The following is a 21359-nucleotide window of genomic DNA, read 5'->3' as shown; positions in this document are numbered from 1 at the left end:
TCTTTTAATAGCAATTACTTGGGAAAAATCAAAGGCAAACCAGTAATGAAGGAAAAATAAATGAACACTAAAAAAACAGGAAGAAACCCAACTGCTCCCTTTCTAGTCCATCAATTACACAGTAACTCCCAGAAAAGAGTTCTGTGACACTGGTTCATGAGCAGGCACATCTCCACAGAAAATTCACTCTGTATTTAATGTCCCTGGAGTTTGCATGCAGTTCCTCAGTTCCTGGCTCTCTCATCTGAAACATCTGCAGCACACTGCACTGTGCCCTCCTTCACAGCCCACGTACCTGCTTCATGTTCACACTGAAGCTCTGGTGAGTTGCCTTCAGCAGGGCCCTCACAGTGAAGCTGTCAGGGTCCTCCTTGTCCCTGATTTGGGATTCTTTCAGCAGAGACTCCAGTTTTGTCCGTATGAAGGATTCCACCTGGTGCTGAGTTGCACCATTGCTCTGAAAGACACCAGGAAACCCAGCTCAAGCAGGGTTTGTGTCCATCCCATGCACACTGAGGGTCACACACACAGTGAGTGCTCCCATTTTCTCCCCTCTGCAAGAACAGACTCCTTGCACAATCCTGCCTGATCCTGCCCTTTCTGCCTGTGGCTTTCACTGCCATTTCCCTTCTCCCTTTCCCCTGAGCCCTCCCAGCTCAGCTCACAGTCCCCCCACAGATCCCCAGGACCTGGCCATGGGCTCTCTCTGCCCCACAGCTGTCACAAGCCCCCTTCTCTTTCAGAAGAGCATGGAATTCCCAGCTAATGCACTTACAGACACCCTAAGCATTGGATTCCTGCTCCAAACAGTGAAAAAAGCAAGTGATTTCTGTTAACAGTCATCCAGACTATACAGACTCAAACCAGTCTCTTACATAAGGCACTTAAAGTAAAAGTGAATCCTATGGAGCAGCATGAAGCTGACACAGGAATTAAAAACTTAGGAATGAAAAACTCTGCTAACTCTAAGTAGGACAGAAGTGTGCATGTAAGAGATGCAGAGCTGTCACACTCTGTGAGCTGACTGTGTGCACATACAAAGCAGGGCTTTAACTTGCAGTCATCCTCAATTTCATCAGCACTGTCCTCTTCTGAAACCTCTCCTTCCTCAGCATCTGCTCCAAGGCTGCAGGGCAACTTCTTACCCTAAAATGAGGAAAAAACACCCCAATAAATGTGGTCAGTGTTAGTTAGTGCACCCAGTCTGCTCCTCTTGCTTCACCATCTGCTCCTACATAAATCACCTACTAAACTTCTGTGATATTGCTCCTGTGCACAGAAATGTTCTCAGCCTACCTGCTTCATCAGTGGGAGACAGGAATGACACTCAGGATTTCTGCAGAAAGGCAGAGGATTGATTTTGAGGCTGCATTTTGAAATTAATAATGCTGCTGCTAATGAGGGGTCAAATTCACTTCATGCTGGTACCTTTACACTGGCTGAAATCCCTGAGTGTAACTGGAATGAATCTTTATATACACTTACAGGTTGAAAATTATGCCATTATTTGAAATTGTTTGTGAATCAATACTAGTGAATCAATACTGCCTTTCAAAGGAAAATATATAAAAAGAGCAAAAGCAATAGCAGAAAGATGAGAAGCTGGCTTACTTCTCAACAAGGTACTGATTCCTTAATCTGACTTTATGTTTTCCAACAGAGCTGCTTAAATTGAGCAGGTGATGGGAGGCAGGGCTTTGTGCAGGGATGCTGGGATGCTCGAGATGGAATTTCTCATTCTGAAAGCAGCTCAGCTCCACAGCAGTCTGCACCCACAGGGCTCCAGCAGTGAGAGCTGGAGGATCAGCCTGCAATGACAGCTCAGACGTGCTGGAAAGGCAGCTCAGAAATTCAGGTAAGAGCCCAGAGCACCCAGCCTGTGCTGCCTTTGGTGCAGTGCCGGGGGACTTCTGCAGGAGTGATGTTCCACATGATTTCCTGTGGATCCCTCAAACACCAAACTGTGTTTGCACAGTTCATTAACCAGCAGCCACCCCAGAAAACGGATGCAGTGAAATGCAAAATCAAGGCTGAGCACTCAAAGGGCTCCTAATTCAGGGTCAGCTCTGTACTGTGCACTGCAGCATGCTCAAACTAACATCAGACAAAGTGAGAATCCCTGCAGCCAAGGACAGGGGAAAGCCAGAGTATCCTGAGAGTTCACACAGAAGTAATTGCCCCCCTGTGTCCAAGTAAATTAGACAATCTAATGGGGCAGAACTCTATTAATCATCCTCCCAAAGGTCTGCCTTGTGCTCCTTCCCTGTTTTATCCGTCCTGGCCTTTGGAATTCCTTTCAGAGCAAATCTGTTTGGAGTGAGGGGCTCACACAATTAATCCTGCACAGAGCTCTGGGGCCTCCTCCAGCTCCTCCTGAGCTGCTCTTGTCCCATAAACACAGCAGATGAACCATGAACAGAGCTCCATCCCATGAACTGCAGCTCCAGCTCCTCCTGAGCTGCTCTCCTCCCATAAACACAGCAGATGAACCATGAACAGAGCTCCATCCCATGAACTGCAGCTCCAGCTCCTCCTGAGCTGCTCTCCTCCCATAAACACAGCAGATGAACCATGAACAGAGCTCCATCCCATGAACTGCAGCTCCCTGCTGGCTGAGGGGAAGGGCAGGAGAGCTTCACTCTTCTACCACTCCAAAGTACTTTGTTCAAGGAAAGACTGTCAGGTAATGTTTAGATGCTAAAGGGGTATGAACTGGTCCTCCAAAGAAAATATGCAATAAATATCTCAAGCTGACTTTTGTTGCACTCTGAACATGCCCAGCAAGTTACCTTCACTAGGATTTTCCCTTTTAAATCCTGAGGGCTGGGAAGCTGTCTGGGGTCTCCAGTGCTCACAGATGACAAGTCCAGTTTGTCACCAAATATGTCCTTCAGGTACTGGGCGATCTTCTTTTGCTGTTGAATACTGCAGTGGTTTTCAATGGACAGGATGACTGGAAACCTGGAAACAAAGCCCCAGACACTGTCAGAGCTGCACCCTTACCACCCACCTGGGAACGGAACAGCCAAGTTCCTGCACAGATTTGCACCACTGTTTTCTAAACTCTTGGCAGCCCCAGGGCTCTATAACCCCAACCACCTCCTTTAGCTTTGAAAGTACCACCTTGTACTTCTCATCAATAACACCAAACTTTTGGGCTTGGTTGTTTTCTTTCCCACAAATCCATTGTTGGGTGCTTTTTATTTAAATAGAGAAAAGGAAGTATTTTCCTTTTATTGTCTTTAAACTACTCAAAATTCTCGACACCCACACATTATTTGACACTATTCTGTGTGTGTGTCTACATATATAGATATAGATATAGATATATAGATATATAGATATATAGATATATAGATATATAGATATATAGATATATAGATATATAGATATATACATATATACATATATACATATATACATATATACATATATATGTGGGTGAAGTCCACAGTTTTCATAATAAACTGTTATAAAGCATTGTGGCAAATGAAACAGATTCAGAACACTACCCCACACCTCAGCATTTCCTCAAACTACACATGACAGCTTTTCAATTTCTCTGCTGAAATAAAGTATTTTCAGTAGGCAGAGAAGATCACAGTATCGATTTTTCAGGAGAATTTCCCTGTGGATGTGAGTGGGAAGTTCTATTGAAAGATAATCAGCAGTGTCAGACTGTCCAAAGCCTTACTGAGTTCAAGAGCACAAAAAGGTTCAACTTAGGCAGAACTCTCTCCCTCGGTTGATGGGAAGAGCTTGTGCAGCTGAACAATAAACACAACACAGGCAATACACAGGGGAACAGAATCTACCCTGATGTGCCTAAAGGAATATTTGCACTTCCCGGGCTTGATGGTTGTTTTCAGTGTGGGATTAACTACAGAAAACAGGTGTAGCTGCAAAGCTGGCTCCACACTTACTCGTTTTTGATGAAGGCATATTTATTGATGGTTTCTGCCACGTCCCGGAAGAGGATTTTGGAAGTCAGGGTGTAGCCATGGTGCACCACTGGCTCCCCATCTGGGCCATCCCAGCAATCCACTGTTGAGACCAGAAAAGGCACACATTAAGGGATGCCCCCAGCCTCACCCATTCCTGTGCTCCTGCTGCCAGCAGAGCTCACCTGCTCAGCCATGCAGGTTCACTCCACCCCTTGGCACCCCTCATTCCATCTGCTCTGCCCTGCCAGCAGAGCTCAGACTAACAGGACAGCCTTTTCCTAGCTCAGATGAGAATTCTGCATCCTAGAACTGTTTTCCCCCTTGTATTTATTTGAGGTTTTTTCCTCATATATAAAACTACAAAGGTGTAATAGGTCAAATAATGTTTACAGCTACCTTGGGAATGGAGTTTTTGCTTCTGAGGACAAACTATTTTAAAAGAACTTATCTTTTCCCACTCCCAGTTTAACTTGCAGCTTTATAACTGACTGTATGAAGAGTAGCATCAAATCCAGCACATGCAGAATGGACCAGCATAAGAATGCTTTTCCTAATGAATGCCTGTACTCTGAATTTATACCAATCTTGTCACTGCTGCTGCCTCCACAGGCAGTTAAACTTCCCAAGGAGAAAGCTGCAGAGCTAGTCCCTGGGCTCTCAAGTAGCTGCAATAGCTTTGAGGTCAAGGAAAATAACACTGCTGAGTGTTCTTGGGAGCTGATCTGCAGAAGGCAATCACCCAGTTCTCTCAGGTTCATTTTCTCTAATTAATTTTTAAATAGAGATTAACAATATTTTTTTTCCAGATGACCTTTTGTAACGCTATTCATAAAAAATTAATGTTGAGTCTAACTTTGCCAAAAGACTTTATTTATTTTTGGAAAATAAAGATACTAATACTAATATAAAACCGCTAATGTTTTGTTATTATTTAAATCATGCATAGCTTAAAAAAGAATCTAGTGTGATCCCCATGGCAGGGGGGTGGAGCTGGGTGATCTTTAGAACCCCTTCCAACCATTCTGTGGTTCTCTGGTGCCTGTGACGCCTGCCCAAGGTGATCATTCCCAACAGAAAAATCCAGTTTGGAGTGGTCAGAAAGTGCCTGAGGCAGCCCAGCATCACTGCTGGGAGTGTGGCCCTGAGGCAATGGCCAGTGCAGCTCCTGTGCTGCCCCATGCAGCCAGCCCTGTGCAGCCAGCCTCTATGCAGCCCCGTGCAGGCCCCATGCAGCCCCCGTGCTGCCAGCCCCCCATGCAGCCCTGTGCAGCTCCCATGCAGTCCCTGTGCAGCCCCCATGCGGCCCCCATGCAGCCCTTTGTAGCCAGCCCCCATGCAACCCCTGCAGCCCTTCTTGCAGCCCTGTGTAGCCAGCCCCCATGCAACCCCTGCAGCCCTTCCTGCAGCCCTGTGTAGCCAGCCCCCATGCAGCCCCGTGCAGCCCCCATGCAGCCCTGTGTAGCCAGCCCCCATGCAGCCCCCTGCAGCCCTTCTTGCAGCCCTGTGTAGCCAGCCCCCATGCAACCCCTGCAGCCCTTCTTGCAGCCCTGTGTAGCCAGCCCCCATGCAACCCCTGCAGCCCTTCTTGCAGCCCTGTGTAGCCAGCCCCCATGCAACCCCTGCAGCCCTTCCTGCAGCCCTGTGTAGCCAGCCCCCATGCAGCCCCGTGCAGCCCTTCTTGCAGCCCTGTGTAGCCAGCCCCCATGCAGCCCCGTGCAGCCCTTCTTGCAGCCCTGTGTAGCCAGCCCCCATGCAGCCCCGTGCAGCCCCGTGCAGCCCCCTGCGGCCCTGTGTAGCCAGCCCCCATGCAGCCCCGTGTAGCCAGCCCCCATGCAGCCCCGTGCAGCCCCCATGCAGCCCTGTGTAGCCCCCATGCAGCCCCGTGTAGCCAGCCCCCATGCAGCCCCGTGCAGCCCCGTGCAGCCCACCTTCGACGCAGCGGCAGCCGGCCTGCAGCACGCGCGCGTACATGTCGGCGCGGGACTGGGAGAGCAGCTGGTCCCCGCTCAGGTAGGTGTTGTGGGACGAGGCGATGAAGTAGTGGCACAGGGGCTGCCGCATGTCCTGGTGCACGTGGCGGTGCCGCGGGTCGGACACCTCGCACGCCGGGCTGCGCATGAAGCTGGTGAAGCCTGCGGGCACAGCACGGGCGCTGAGCCCCTCGCAGCGGCCAGGCACTGCAGGGCACGGCGGGGCCAGCCCGGCTCGGACACGGACGCCTTTCCCAGCAGAGCTCCTGGCGGCACTCCCGTGCTGGGAATGGCACTGCCCGCAGCACGCGGGGGCACGCACGGCAGCGGCTGCCCAAAGCACAGCCGTGCGTCGGCAGCCGAGGCACTGACCCATCACCCTCGCTTCACAATTTCCCTTTTCCTGCAAGTCTATTCAAGAAGATGGCACTTCATTTATAACCCTCTAAACAGAGCAGCGCTGAACAGAGAAAGTTTTAAAAATATCTCCTTTAAGAATGAAACATGTAAAATGTTTGCAAAGGACTGTGCAAACAATACCAGCCCTGAAAGCAGCTCAGAGATAAAAGCAGCTGCAGCAGCAGGTTAAGAGGAGCAGAAATGCTTGCAGAAATATTGTTTAAGTGTCACAGCTTGTTTGTTTTACTTTCCTTTTTCCAGTTTGAGTGCAGCGCCCTGGGTCACATCGGAAGCTTGTTGAAGGGAGGCCATATCCAGGATTTAAATACCATGTGGAGGAAAATTCCTACTTTCCCCCTCCCCAAATCACCATGTACATAATGCTGCTCCACAGAAGCTTCCTTCTGGGCAAAGGAACACAACATGGCTTTTAATCTATTTCATCTCAGCTCTGAGGCTGATCTGATACTAAATTGGATTCTGAATAAACATACAATTTACAAGTGCTTTCACAAGCAATGGGAGTCACGTATTTAAACCCAATGAAAATGCAACTATCTGTACTTTGTTTCACAGAAGCATAAAGGAATGGATTGTGCAGGATCCCAGACCCCAGAGCCGAGGCAGAATGAACACTTTGCTTTCATTACCTCCCTGGGAGCGGGCTGTAGATGAACCGCAGGGTCCAGGACAGTTTTGTGAGAGTGAGCAATAAATCCCCACAGCCTCAGGCATCCAGCCCCACTGCTGAGGGTGGCTGTGATGGATGGCTGCGAGCTGCTGCCTCACCACACCTACTCACATCTCCCCCCTGACTCACAAAACGCTCCCACACTCCCGACCGCTGATCCAGGGGACAGCAAAAGCCTCAGCAAAACACATCAGAGCACTTCCACTCCACTGCAGCACGGCAAGAGAAAACTCACTCTGAAAACAAATCTTTTACCTTCAATCCCAAGAACATTTTGCTTCTTGTTTTCTTCTGACACTTCAAACTTCTGTATGATGTCCAGACAATATTCTGGTGTCACATTATTCATCTGCACAAAAACAGCAGCGGAGGTACACTCATTTTTAACATCACCAGCATGTGAAAATCTACTTAACTTGGAGAAGACAAACAGGAGTGAGAGGTAGCCATCAATTAAAACCTATGTCATTTTAGTCTCAAGATTAAAATTAGGTGTTTAGCAGCCTTAATAGTTGTACTGGCCAATGCTGTGGAAATGAGAACTATGACATTATATTCTTTAATATAATCTTCTTAGACATGCAAAAAGATTTGGCAGGCTTCGATTTCATTTTCATGCGTTTTCCACTCCTATGATTTCATTACTTCCAAGGGAGTTCACTGTAACACACAGGCTAGGAGAGAAATAATTACATTCTGAAATGAAAAACAGCAGCTTTTCTGAAACAAATAGGAATTTTGTAAACAGCTTCAGCTAGGCCACAGCTGAGGTTCTAACTGATTGTGGGGCACTTACAAGTATTCACTTCTATTTCCTTCAGAACTGAAGGGAAGGACTAGCTCCCATCTCATCTTTCCTCACTGCCTTGAGTTGTAGAGAACCAAAGGGAGAATGAGGATGGGGTAGATTTCATTTCTCCCTAACAACATCACAGGAAGACAATACTGGCTCTCAAACCTCTGGCACCTTTCTTGTGCCATCATCCAGTTCACTGTTTGTACTTTCCCAACTAAGCCAACCATCCTGAGATGCTGCAGGAATTGCACAGGATAATAAAAAAGAACAATTCAGTAGGAAAAATAACATTATCCTTGCTCAGGTTGGTGTTTGATTGCAAACACTGCTCAGAGCAGGCCCTGTTCTGGTACAAGCTGGCTCAAATTCACTTTTCCATTATCCCCCATGGCTCCTTGCTGACCCAGTGTGGGCTTCTCATGTGCTTGAGGAATGGCAATGTCTAATCTAGTCCAAAGCTGCATCTGCTGGGGCAAAGTCCACACATTTGTGCTTTTTAATTGTAGCTTGAGAGGTGATGACTTTGGCCATTCATTTTTTGTTACACTTTAGAGTCAGTACTCCACTAAAAATAATATGGGTTGCTCTCCTAAACAGGGAGTTCTCCTAAAAAAGAAGCCAGTTTAGCAAGCTAACAAAAACCCCAAGCTGCTTTTGTTCTGTCCTCAGGCTGCAGAGTGTTTCATATCCTGCCAATCGAGTAGCAGATGGAGCAGAACAGACTGTCCACAGATTTGCAAGCATCCAGACAACAGCAAAACCAAGATGCTGTTTGGGTGCTGAGGGCACTGGGGAGCTGCCTCCTGGCTGGGAGCACCATCAGCTCTTGGGGCAATGCTGCCCTGCCCCAGGGGAGCAGGGAACACTGCTCTGGGCCACGGGAACATTCAGGCATCTCCTGACCTCCAAGCTGGGCACTGGGAAGGGGCACAGGGCTGCCAGGTGCCTCCAACTGCCCAGCCAAGAGGAGCTCCTGCTTTCACTGTCTGTGGCTTGCTGCTGGAGCAGTGCTGAGCAGAGCAGCTCTGCCCACACAGGGCTCTCAGGAGGGCACACAGAGCACTGAGAGGGTGCAGAATGCCAGACCTGACAGTCAGCTGCAGGGTTCTGCTGCAGCAGCAGCTCCATAATGTCCCTGTGCACCCCAAAGGCAGCTCTGCCACGTGTTCCTCTTCCTGCTCCAGGTCCCTGAGCACCCTCTCACACCACTATCCTGGGCACTGCAAAAATCATCCAAAGCAGCTCAAACTCTTTCTATAAGCATTTCAAAAAACAACAAAACCTTCAGAACTCTCTTCTGTCACATCTGTGCTTTGCCCTCTGCCCCAGGTTAATATTTTCCATAAAATCCTTTCCTTACACTTGAATGTAAGTGCATGGCCATAGACATGGGTGCAGACACTGCCCTACCTTCTGTTCCACCCTCAGAAACTGGGCCAGCTCCTCAGCAGTGAGATGATCCTTCTTGTCACTGTAGCTTAGGAGCAGCAGGTACAGATCTCGACGCAAGGACATCATCTTGTAAAACACTGAGAATTCTTCGAAGTTCAGGGTTCCTTGGTTCTCATCTGTGTCTGCCTCCTAAGAGGTAATGGCACTCAGGTAAACATGCTCAGCACAGGAGAAATCAGGGAATAAAACAGAGCAGGACTTGTGTACACCAACAGAAATGTAGTAAATTCTAGTCTGTAAGACTGTTCAGACACAAATCCCAACAGGCTAAAATAACTGCAAAATTATATCATCCTCTCTGGGGCTACTGATGAAAACAGTTACTAAACTAAAGCCACAGATTCCCCATGAAACTCTAATTTCCTTTTTAATTCCATATTTATTTCCCCCAGAAAGAGGCTCACCCTGGGCTTTATTCTGATCTCTTGCCCTCCTGTGTGCCCTGCAGTTATCCTGGATTAAAATTCAGCAAGAGGCATAACAATATCACCCAAGGCTTCCCCAACAACAGTCTGGTATCTTAAACCATTCAGGACAGTGTCAGAGTCTCCAATGCACATTATTTAATGTGCAGCACTCTGCAGAGGGGACGGCTCTGCAGCAGCCCTGAGACTCCCCACCAAAACACACACCCAGCATCTCCAGGCTGGATTTGCTGCTTCTCCTCAGAGGTAGGAGGAGAAGAAAACAGTACTTAGCACACACTAATACAAGCTTTTTTCCTGTGAACATCTGCCTAAGAGGATTGCTGTGGATTTTCAAAACAAAGAATATATTCTGGAGAATGGCTGGCAGGCACTGTGTGGGTCTCCATGCAGAGAGGAGCTGCAAACTCCCATCACAGCAAGTCAGCTGAGAGGAAAGGAATTCTCAGCTAAATGGTGTTGAATGGGGTTTTAAATAATTTTAGATCTATTACATACCTTAAATGACATTTACAATCTGTGGGAACGAATACAACCCAAACTAATCTCTGCAACACCACCCCACCAGTTTCCAGGTCTTTGGGAGTAACTCCAGACTCCAAAGATGTATCTCTAGTGGGGAATTTATGAAGAATAGAAGATTCTTCAACCTTCCCATGTTTTACAGCAAACCAGCTTTGAGCTGGTACTGGTTTAGAAAAGTGAAGAGGACCTATTTTACTCTCCATTATGTCCTTGGTTTATCTTTCCTTTCCTGAAGTAAACACAAGGACTGGTGGAAAATGGGAGCTGTTTTCAGACAACAGAAGTAAAAAATTGATTCTAAATCCATCAAATCTGAATGGCTAAATATGAGGAAGTAGTTAAAACCTAATTACTTGCATCAAGCCAGTTTCTATTAAATAATTTTCCATAAAAGAAATGAAATAAACATTTCAGTAGCAACAGAGTGACTTCATTGTCCATCAGTGCCAGCATCGAACAGTTCAGTTCACAGAGCTGAAACCAACAATGCAGCAGAAAGAGTAACAGTGGTAACTTTTCTGTGTGCTTCCTGTCATTGAAACAACATTCTGATGCCTACAAAAAGGCAGGACATTGAAAAAGCCTGTGAGTGCTGTGCTTGTGGTGCCAGGCTGCAGAGCCTGCCCTGGCTGTGCCCAGAAATGGATGCTATCTGGTGTCCCAGCACACACCTGGAACATCTGGCGGACCTTCCTGCGGGGCAGGCTGACGTTCAGCTTGTGCATCAGCTGGTGGATCTCCTCAATGTTCAGCAGCCCGTCCCCGTTCTTGTCAGCCTCCTCGAAGGTCTGCTTCACCCAGCTGCCAGCGTGTCAAGGACAGGCACACAGGGCTCTCCCCAGGCACAGGAGGCAGGGCAGCTCAGGAAAGAACCTTTTGCCCCTGCCCTTACTACAGCTCAGCCAAAGGCTTAAACCACCGCTGGTTTATGGCAATTATTCACAGCTCAGCCCCTCTGCACTCCCATTTCTGGTGCTGGTTCCTCCTCTGAGAACGTGCTCCAAAGGTTTCAAATATTGCTGGGCTTACTCTGGGATCTTCTTCCACATGTCCCTTCATTCTACCTGAGCTTCACTTCCCAACAGCACCTTTCACCCCCTCCTTGCACAAATATCCCTCAGCACCTCCTGCTAAGTTCTTGCAGCAGCTGGGAGTGGGACAGGGCCATTCTGTGTGCAGGCTCCCAGCTGCCACACTGGATAAAACAAACAGGACTTGCAGTGATGTTTCACCAGGAGAGAAGACACAGCAGACAGGAGCAGCTCAGAAAAGCCATGGTTAAATATAGCAAGCTGAGGACAGGTGCAACAGAGCATGCAATACAACCCCAATGGACCTGTGCCTGCTGTGGATCAGAATCAAACACGGCAGATATAAATTAAAAATACCTGAAATATGTATATTCTCCAGGACTTCCACTGGAGAGTTCCATGAGGCAGAAGAACAGCAGGTTACAATTTTAATTAAGATGGCCTTGGGGTTTGGTATTTGGGGGAAGAGTGTTCTTTGTGTATAAAATTTTAGTCATCACTGTTGTGAAAAAAAACTATGGGGAAAAAAAGGCACATGAAGAAAATATTCAGAGAACATGAGGTTCACTTTGGCTACTGAGCTACAACAAACATTTAAGGAGCTTTAAGGATTTGTGCTCCTGACAAACAATGGAGGCTGGGAAGGGCACAGGCATCTGACTTACACAAGAGCAACAGAGATGGCCAGGAGTTATTGAGGTACTGAGATAACTAGAAATAACTGGTCTGCCCCTTCAAAAGGGAATTCATTACCAAAATGCAAGCCTATCCCCTGACTCCCATGCAGTTTGATGCAGCCCCCAAGGCACAGCCCATGGTTTATCACACACAGAAGTGTCCGTGTCAAACCCGCTGCTCAGGCTTTGGTCACTCAATAGGAGGAGAAGGGACAGGCTGTGCTGAGGTGCCTGGAAACCAAGGCAGGAACATGACCCAGGAGGAGGCTGGCCCCCAAAGGATACTGGTCGTGCGTCCTCTGGCGCTTGGCCAGCGAGTCCTCGTCGCTGATCCCGGCCAGGAGGTACTTGAGCCCCGTGACCCAGGTGCGAGCCTCCTCGGGGTTGGACGTGATCAGGTCCAGGCTCTCCAGGTGGCTGCCGTGGTAAATGGTGAAGCAGCAGCTGGGGTCGAAGCTGCCCTCGGCGTGGCGGTGGAAGATCTCCGACTGCCGGCCCTCGCTGACTTTGTAAATGGAGTCGATGACAACTGGGGGGAAAGGGAACCAAAGGCCACGCTGGGACACCAGCCAGTCTCCTCCTGCTTCTCCCAGTCTGAGTAATTCAGGCTCAGAGGCATTAAACTTTAGTAATGCTACATCTTCACATCCCAAAGCCCTCGCTGGGACACCAGCCAGCCTCCTCCTGCTTCTCCCAGTCTGAGTTATTCAGGCTCAGAGGCATTAAACTTTACTAATGTTACATCTTCACATCCCAAAGCCCTGTGGGACTGAAGGTTTCCCTGCCATGGCTGTGCCAAGTGCCAGCTGCCCTGGAGGCTCTGAGCACTGCCCAGAACATCACAGGGCTGAGGCTACAGAAAGGGAGCACAGGACACAGACACCAAGCATCTCCCATCAGCCCACGAGCCTCTGTGTGCCTCTGTAAGTCACACTCTAATACTAAACTGCCCCAGAAATTAGAATAAATATGAGGAGGTTACTTTACTTTTTGCCTTTTCGCTCTTGCGGGAGGGCCTCCATCGGATGCAGGTCCTGTGCTCGTCCAGGTAGAAGAGACGGACCAGCCCCTTGGTTCCACTCTTCAGCTTCACCATCTGCGTCCCAGACTGCATCACACTCATGCATCTTTCAACTGTGGGGCAGAGCAGAACAAACTCAGCTGAACGGCCACCTCACCCACTAATGCCACGGCTCACGGGCTGCCCAGCATGTGCCAGGCACACCCCAGCTCTGGCCTGAGCCCCCAGTGACACAAAGTGGGCAGTGCTGGGAAACTGTTCCTTCTTCACTGCCACTTTCTGCACACAGGAAAATGGAACGGCTCATCTGTCTGAACACCCTCTCAACAAAGGAGGCAGAGAAAACTTTCATCTATGTTGAAGGAAAACATTTTATAGTTGTTTCATGTTCATCTTATTTACATTTTTTCTATTACTGCACACAGTGCTGTAATTTAAACCGCAGCGCTCCATGCACTTGGACTGGTGAGACGCTCATTCAAACCCTGCAGTCCTTTGGGCTCAGTAGCCCTGGAGTTTGTCCCTCGTGCTGTGCCACTGGCAGAGCTGCTCACAGAAGGACACAGACACATTCACACCCTCTCCATGCTGCCACCGACCTTCCAACTCACACTGGGATGATTTCCTTTTATCCACCCGTCCCATCTGAATGATAAGGCTTTTTTCCTCCTCTGTGTTTTGACTAAAATAAACCCATTTCTTCCATTTCATCTCCCATTCTCCCTCCTGCAGCCTTCCAAACACAAGGATCAAGATAAGATTTCCTCTTGATCTCAGTACATATCCATGCTCTTAAATTAGCTTCTGGTTTTATCCATTCACAGCCTCTCCTCACTTGGTATCACTCCAAATTCATCTCCCTGGGTGATTTGTTTACACTCTGGCTGGCTCCCAAATAAACTCTCTGGGTCTGTCTTTATTTCTTATCACCCTTCCTCTCTGCAGCACTTCTCTCCCCAGTGCTCCTCAGTGTCACAGCAAAGGCCAACCCACACTCCCACTCCTCTGCCAGAGCTGGGATTTATTTATTTATTCTCCCAACAGCTCTGGCACACTCACAGGCAGGCAGAGCAGCATCTAAACACTGAGCAAAGCAGGGCTGAGCAGCCCTTGGCACTGGAATAACCTCCCCTGGCTCCCTCACCCACCAGGAGCTGGCAAGGCAAACCCCACATGGAATAAACCCATCAGGAGGAGTCTTTTTCCTGAGTTCTCTTTTTGGAGAAAGGAGGGGACTGAGGTTGAGCTGAACAGAACCAAATTCTTCTGAAAGCCTCATGTGAGTGCAATAAATGTGTCCTTCATTATGTCCATAAATAATGGCACCCCCTGGATGAGCACACGCTGAACGAAGGTGAGTTTGGAAGGGCTTTAAGATTTACCATAAATGTGACATAAATCAAGCCAGAAGGTGATGTTAGACCATACCCACATGTTGGCTGGGGCAGCATTAACTTAGATATATCTAATACACACCAAGTACCAGGAAGACAAACATTTACACCACGAGGGATGGAAAACTCTGAACCTGAGAGAAGAAAGATGACCTGAAGCAAAAGGAGTCTCTAAAAGTCCCAACGTACATCCACACAGGAATGCCTTTTCTTGGCAGAGCCAGCCCTTCCCCGTGGACCTGAGTTTAGATGAGGTTTGCCTTGGATTCCCACCAAGACAAACAGGACCTGTCCCAGCACAGCAGTGAGGGTGCTCACCCTGTACCCAACCGTGCCCTGCTCCCCCAGCCTGGCACACACACCGGCAGCACCTCTGCTTTCACTAACAGAGACATCACTCCAGCAGCGCTTCAGCTCAGTAAGAGGTTTAGCAACAAGCTACTCAACGCAGCAAATCTGCTCCTTTGCACCTAAGGCTAGCAGTGACTGGTGAAAGTCTTACAAAAAGATCTAATTCTCAAGTAAGTCTCTCTATTAACACCAGCTCGGTTGTCAGAGAAGAAATCCCAGCCCGGTTTCACTGAGATGCTATTGAGGGCAGCCAGCAAAAGGCAGAAGGGAGAAGATCACATCCATTCCATACAAGAAAAGCAGAGAATGGGCCACGGTCAGGTACCTGCAGCCAACAAAACTGTGGGGGAAAATAAAAACCGTAAAAGGCAATCCAGTTCCTTCTTCACCATTTCAATTGCTTAAACATTTCTACATCGCATTTGGAATTGTTATGGGTGCAGTCACATTCATGCTCCAGGCACACTTCAGTCACAGGGAATAGATTTTAAATCACTTTCCTTTACAAAGTGGAGGACACCCAGTTCCTGCCCAATGTCTCAACAGCCTCCCCTCCCAAACCCCACCTGCAGCGGGTCCAGTGCCCCAGGGAGCACCATGTCTGCTGCCTGCACTTTCCCAGTTCCAAGGAAGTACCACGAGAATTCAAACATTTAAAGAATAGTAAACACGAAAGAGAGTTCATGGCATCATTGCTGCTGTGTAGGTGTTAATAACAAAGGCTCCACGTTCAAGAAGGGACTGGGGTAATGGAAATGCCACAGCAATCACGAGCCCACTGGATCTCAGCTCTGCAAACCATTTACAAAACACCCCATCCTCCCCTTCAGGCTATTTATAAAATATAAGCACGCAAATAAAAAAGGTCTTTTTCAAATCTATTCTCAGTATGCTAATGCCGGTCCCTTGCCAGACGCCACACATTAGCATCTGAATCACGGAAGGTATTGAGCAGTGCAGGGCAGAATAAAGCTCCAGAAGAGCAGTTCAGGAAGGATTGCACTAAGGAATAGGGAAGCTGGTTCCAGAAAAACATCTAATCCCGTAGATAAACCAGGAATACAGAGTAAATGAAGCAGCTCCTCAATGCAGACACAGATTAAAATTTGGGGAAGCGAGACATGATTCCCATTAAAAGCTATTCTTCTAACACAAGGACTAGCTGGGCATTTTTTGCTCAAAATCTGAAAATTAATTAAACTAGGACACAATGGAGTTTATGTTACAAGATCAAAGAAAATTAATCTGGAAGTTTAAATAAAAAATTATGCTTATGCAATGTATAAGGAAGGGCTGGAACTGGGTGAACCATTCCATGATTCTATGATAGTTGAAGCTTTAATTTAAAATTAAAAACCCCTGAAAACTACATTCACTTCTGTTTGCAGAGTTATGCAAACTTGACAGTCTAAAATCATCCCAACAGACATCCTGGAGTTTAACGGCATTTAATAATGAAAGACCAGTCTAGTTTTCTTGCTCCCAAAATAACCCTTTAAAGCAACACAGACCTGAATTCAAATAGCCCTTTTTAATTTAGTTTAGGCAGCTCTGTGGGTGCCCCTGCCCACACTGCTCTCACTGCCCACTGAGCCAGCACTGCTGGGCAGCTGTGGCCGCTCCATGGCACTAATCCCCAAACCAGCCCATGCCACCCTCTGTTCTCATGCCACCCTAAATCCCCGTGCCGCTCCCCATCCCCGTACCACCCTTTGTCCCTTCGTGCCACCCTGCATCCCCTTGTGCCACCCTCCATCCCCTCGTGCCACCTTCTGTCCCTGTGCCACCCTCCATTGCCTCATGTCACCCTCTGTCCCTGTGCCACCCTCCATCCCCTCATGCCACCTTCTGTCCCTGTGCCACCCTCCATCCCCTCGTGCCACCCTCTGTCCCTGTGCCACCCTGCATCTCCTTGTGCCACCCTCTGTCCCTGTGCCACCCTCTGTCCCCGTGCCACCCTCCATCCCCTCATGTCACCCTCTGTCCCTGTGCCACCCTGCATCCCCTCGTGCCACCCTCTGTCCTTGTGCCACCCTCCATTGCCTCATGTCACCCTCTGTCCCTGTGCCACCCTGCATCTCCTTGTGCCACCCTCTGTCCCTGTGCCACCCTCTGTCCCTGTGCCACCCTGCATCCCCTCATGCCACCCTCTGTCCCTGTGCCACCCTGCATCCCCTTGTGCCACCCTCTATCCCCGTGCCACCCTCCATCCCCTCGTGCCACCCTCCATGCCCTCGTGCCCCTGGTCCCTCCCCGTGCCCTCGGGTCACCCTCTGATGCCCGGGGATGGCTCAGCACCAGCCCCCCGGGATCCCCACAAACCCCCATCGCTTGGGGGCCATTCCCTGCATCCCAGGAGCTGGGAATTCTCTGGTTTAAAGTTCATTTTATCCCAGCAGTCACACTGGTGAGAGCACTTCTGCCTGCCCTAGTGCTCACCACAGGGACCTCAGGGTGTGCAGGACGCTGCAGTCAATGCTAGAGAAAATGATAATTATTTAGGGAAATAAGACATTACACTGAGCAGCATTTCCCAGCAAACACAAGAGCATTTTGCTATACAGGGCACATCCCTGCAGTGAAACAAACATCTCCTCCCATAAAAAATGTCCTCTGAAATTAAATAAATATCCTGGCTATTTTTTGCTACTGTATTTTAGGGTTTAGTTTTTCAAGAAAACACTATTACCTTTGCATTAGCAACACAACTCTACTGCCAAGAGTATACAGCAAAAGGAATTATCTGTCTCACCCCTGTTGTGAGACAGATAATTTTACTTAAAGTCAAAGATCAAAACAAATTTCTTATTGCTGTCCACAAATGTTCTTTTATTTTCCTGTATGTTAAGAAATTAATATTTCAAAGTGCAACCAAATGACAAAAAGTCTGGTCTCATCTTGCTTTTATGGACTTACTGTTACAGCCGTCTGACAAAACAAAAAGATTAAATAAGGTACAAAGAGCATTACCAAACACTGAGAAGTATAATTATGAAAGAGGATATAAACTGGGTATCTAAATGATAGGCATCAACTGCATTAAGCCAACATTAAGCTTGAAGAGATAGAAGGTACCCATGGAACGCAGGGGTTACTTTTCCAAGTGCAGCAGCAGCTCTTCTCCCCTGCATTCAGAATTTGGGGTTTCTGTGTGTTCTGTGAAGGGCTGTGAGGCCCTGGCACAGCTGCCCAGGGCAGTGCTGGGGTCACTGTCCCTGCAGCATGTGGAAATGAGTGGATGTGGCTCTTGAGGCCCCAGTTTAGTGCTGAACACTGTGGTGGGGCTGGGCTGATGGTTGGATCTCATTGTCTGAAAGGTCCTTCCCAAAAAGGAAGAAAGGAAGGGGTCCTGCCCCACCGCTGCCCCGGAGCCCGCACACAGCTGCACCGTCCCGTCCTGCACTGAAAATACCCCAGGTCCAGCCCAGGCCCAAAGCAAACCCCGGAACCCTGCAATGTTCTCAGCCCCCTGCTCTCTCCATCACCCCCCACGCTGAGCACTGAGTCTGCCCCTCCAGTAGTGCCAGCAAACACCATTTTCTGTCCTGCCAGCTCCACCCGAGAGCACATCTCATCTCAATCCCACGCAGCAGCACTAATGCCATCGGGGTGCTGATTGTTGGGGGTCACATAACAGCCCACGGGCCCGGGGCACAGGGGGCACATGCAGGTCTGGGGCACTCCCCAGCAGGACTGGGCTTTGGTTTAAACAGCCACGGCTCATATTTTATGCCAGTTTAATTTGCCTCGCAGCAGCTCTTGCAGCCTCACGGAATTTCACATTAAGCTTCTTACAGTGGGTTTAATGGTAATCTCTGGGAGTCCGTGGACATGAGATGGACAATCAATCTCTCACGCTTCTGCACTTCCCAAGAAACCCTCGAGGGAGCCACTCGGCACCAGCAGAGCCACCAGAGGCTGAAAAGGGCACGGGCAATTCATCTCAGCCCTGGAGAGGCAGAGCATCAACACCAGTAACCAAACACAAGGTGAGACTACTCAAAACAACTGAATGGTGTCTAATCAAAGCAAATCACTAACTCTGGGAAGCGGCTCGTGCTTGTAAAGTCACTAAATAATATGCAAACAATAAAGGGGTGAAGCTGAAGAGCAAAACCATTCACTATCCAGAATGGAGAAACAACCCCAAGCACAACTGAAATCTATCAGCGTGTTTCAGCTCTTTGTAAGTCTGGGAACTGTCTGGTGGTGTCTTTTTTTCTTTCAAAATAACCCAAAACAAATGCAAAAGCTGGGGAGCAGCAGCTCCCAGAAGTCATGTCTGAGTAACACATATTTCACAGCAGCTGCTCTTTCAGCCTCCCCTATTGACACTGCGGGCTCAGTGCTTGCAGGACGGCCAATAACTCATCTTATTTTCACACTACAAGTGAAAGGTCTCTGCTCTTCACCTTTTCAAGCTGATCCCTGACAACCCTTAGTTATTCTTGCCATGGGAGAGCCCAGAGCTCCTTCCCAGGCTGAGGCTCCCTCCTCTTTTGCTCTGAGAGATCAGAAAGGAACCAGAAGTATCCAAACAAAAGCTTGGCACTACAGTATAATCAAAAAGAGCCTGAATGGTCCTTAATGACAAGCTTTGTTCCCTCACTGAGACTTCAGAAAGCACTGTGCAGTGCAGAAATGTCCTGCCAGGCCAGTGCCTCTTTCACAGGGGCTGTGCTGCCCTGTTGGACCCCATGAATAATGCATGTTTTCCAGCCCTGCCCAAGGACCCCTCCTTCTGCCAGCTCAGCAAAGTTCCACTTATTATCTTCAAGCAATTAGCCCAGGTTTCATCCTTTCTTCAGAAACAACTCCACCAGAGCTGTGCATTGTGAGAGCCCTGGTGCCACAGCAGCACGGCGTGGCTGGGGACTGTAAGTTTCCCATTAGGACTGTGGAATTAATCCTCTGTCAACGCTGAAAAGCACAATCGTTTAAGCACAGCCATGGCCGAGTGCCAAGGCACATTGTCACATCAATGGGGTGAACAAGGAGCACAGATTTATTAAGCAAACACAGTTAAGTTTGCACATCCTAATCCTCTTTCTTCCTCGAGGATCCCTCAGCAGGGAGGGCACAGCAGTCGATTATGACACTCCAGAAAGTGGAAAAAGCAGGAGGTGGGAAGAGAGGCAGGAGGAGGAGGAGGAGGAGAAGAAGAAGGAGGAGGAGGAGGAGGAGGAGGAGGAGAGTTTCCACTGCCCCTGCCAAGGGGAGGATGAGCACACAGGTGTGTGGTGTCACTGTGCCAGATCCAGGGTGGCTTTCAGGACCCTCCCTCTGTGTGACCATGGCCCGGAGCACCAGGTGCCTTTCAGGACCCTCCCCCTGTGTGACCATGGCTCGGAGCACCAGGCACCATCCCCAGGTGCTTTCAGGACCCTCACTCTCTGTGACCATGGCCCAGAGCACCAGGCACCATCCCCAGGTCTGTCCCCATGTCCCCAAAGGAAACCTGGGGCTCCCCAGGCCAGGGTAGCTCTGCTCAGGAGGGCAATGCCTCCTCACTGCAGCTGGGCCACCCCTGCAGTGCCAGGGGCTCCTCCTTGGCAGAGAGCATCTGAGCACCCCAGGAGCTGAGCCTCTGGATGCAGAGGTGGAGAACAGTGAGCCACGAGCTCTTTCTCTGCCAGAATCCCATATCTGCCCTCTGAAAAAATCAATAAGTGCATAAATAAGGATCATACATCAGTGAACCAGACCTTGTTCTCAGCCTCCCTGTGTTGTATGATGCAACAAATACAATTCCCACCACAGCACACTGAGCTGGGGCAGACCTCCCCATTCACCACACCGCCCTTTGTATGTCACACCTCCCACTTAACTGCACCGATTTAACAAAAAATAGGGGGGAAAAAACCCCCACCACCAAAAGGCCCTTCCTAGAGCTCACCCCTGTGCCCACACAGAGACGTGCAGAGCATGAACTGTGCCAGCCTCAGCGCAAGCAGTCAGCCCTGATGTCTGCAGACTGATCAGCAAACAGCCGCGTGCAGCAACACCTCAGCCCTGTCAGCACCACGGGCTGGGACGGGAGTGCCCTGATGGCACAGAGCAGCTGGAAGGGGGATCCAGTGCCCAGCACCTGGGGCCAGGCTGAGGGAGCACTGCTTCCCTCCAGGCTGCCAAGCAAAGCCACATCTGGGGCTCGGCTACAGGCTAGGAAGAGGGAAAAAGGCACAATAGAATGGAAGGTGAAGTTAATTAACCTTTAAAAGTAATGAATGGAGACTGCAGTGCAACAGATGATATGAACTAATTTATTCACCCTCCTCAGAAATAGTCATTTTGCTAAAGAAACATGTTTATCTATTCTATTTTAAATTGCCTCGGTGCAAGTCACCGACAGTGAGTCATCTGTGGGCAAACAATGAGCTGACAGTCTCAAACACCAAAGTGATTTTATTACTGAAAATGATGCTGCTTTGTGCACCTGAGTTCCGGGCTGATCAATGTTTCTGCTGGTAGCGTGGGAACACCTGTGAGCCCGTTCTCTGCTGTACTGATGACCTGCCACGGCACAGCTCCAGCTCCCTGCCCTGCAGCCGGGAACAGCCAGCCTGTTCCTCACAGCTCCCACCTCACTCGGGCAAGGAGACGCCAGCAGCACTCCTCCCTGAGGCACCAGCTGCTGGAGGAAAGGGGACAAGCCAGCACACACCCCCCTTGCAGCAGGCTCA

The 21359-nt window shown here is 49.1% G+C and overlaps 1 protein-coding gene across 1 annotated transcript in view; it reads right to left on the bottom strand.

Moving 5' to 3' along the window:
- Positions 1 to 21359, bottom strand: part of PLCH1 (phospholipase C eta 1) — a 45455-nt gene that overhangs the window by 13252 nt on the left and 10844 nt on the right. Inside the window, exons 2-11 of the mRNA XM_058811872.1 lie at positions 12898 to 13044; positions 12196 to 12439; positions 10874 to 11003; positions 9211 to 9381; positions 7260 to 7353; positions 5873 to 6076; positions 3924 to 4044; positions 2790 to 2961; positions 1039 to 1146; positions 296 to 457 (exon numbers count right to left, since the gene is read on the bottom strand). Coding sequence (XP_058667855.1) covers positions 296 to 457; positions 1039 to 1146; positions 2790 to 2961; positions 3924 to 4044; positions 5873 to 6076; positions 7260 to 7353; positions 9211 to 9381; positions 10874 to 11003; positions 12196 to 12439; positions 12898 to 13044 — 1553 coding nt within the window. The remainder of the gene's footprint in view (positions 1 to 295; positions 458 to 1038; positions 1147 to 2789; positions 2962 to 3923; positions 4045 to 5872; positions 6077 to 7259; positions 7354 to 9210; positions 9382 to 10873; positions 11004 to 12195; positions 12440 to 12897; positions 13045 to 21359) is intronic.

This window comes from Ammospiza caudacuta, chromosome 11 (genome assembly GCF_027887145.1).
Source record: "Ammospiza caudacuta isolate bAmmCau1 chromosome 11, bAmmCau1.pri, whole genome shotgun sequence".
NCBI lineage: Eukaryota > Metazoa > Chordata > Aves > Passeriformes > Passerellidae > Ammospiza > Ammospiza caudacuta.
The sequence above is the reverse complement of the archived record's forward strand: the minus strand, read 5'-3'. Positions and strand labels throughout refer to the sequence as shown.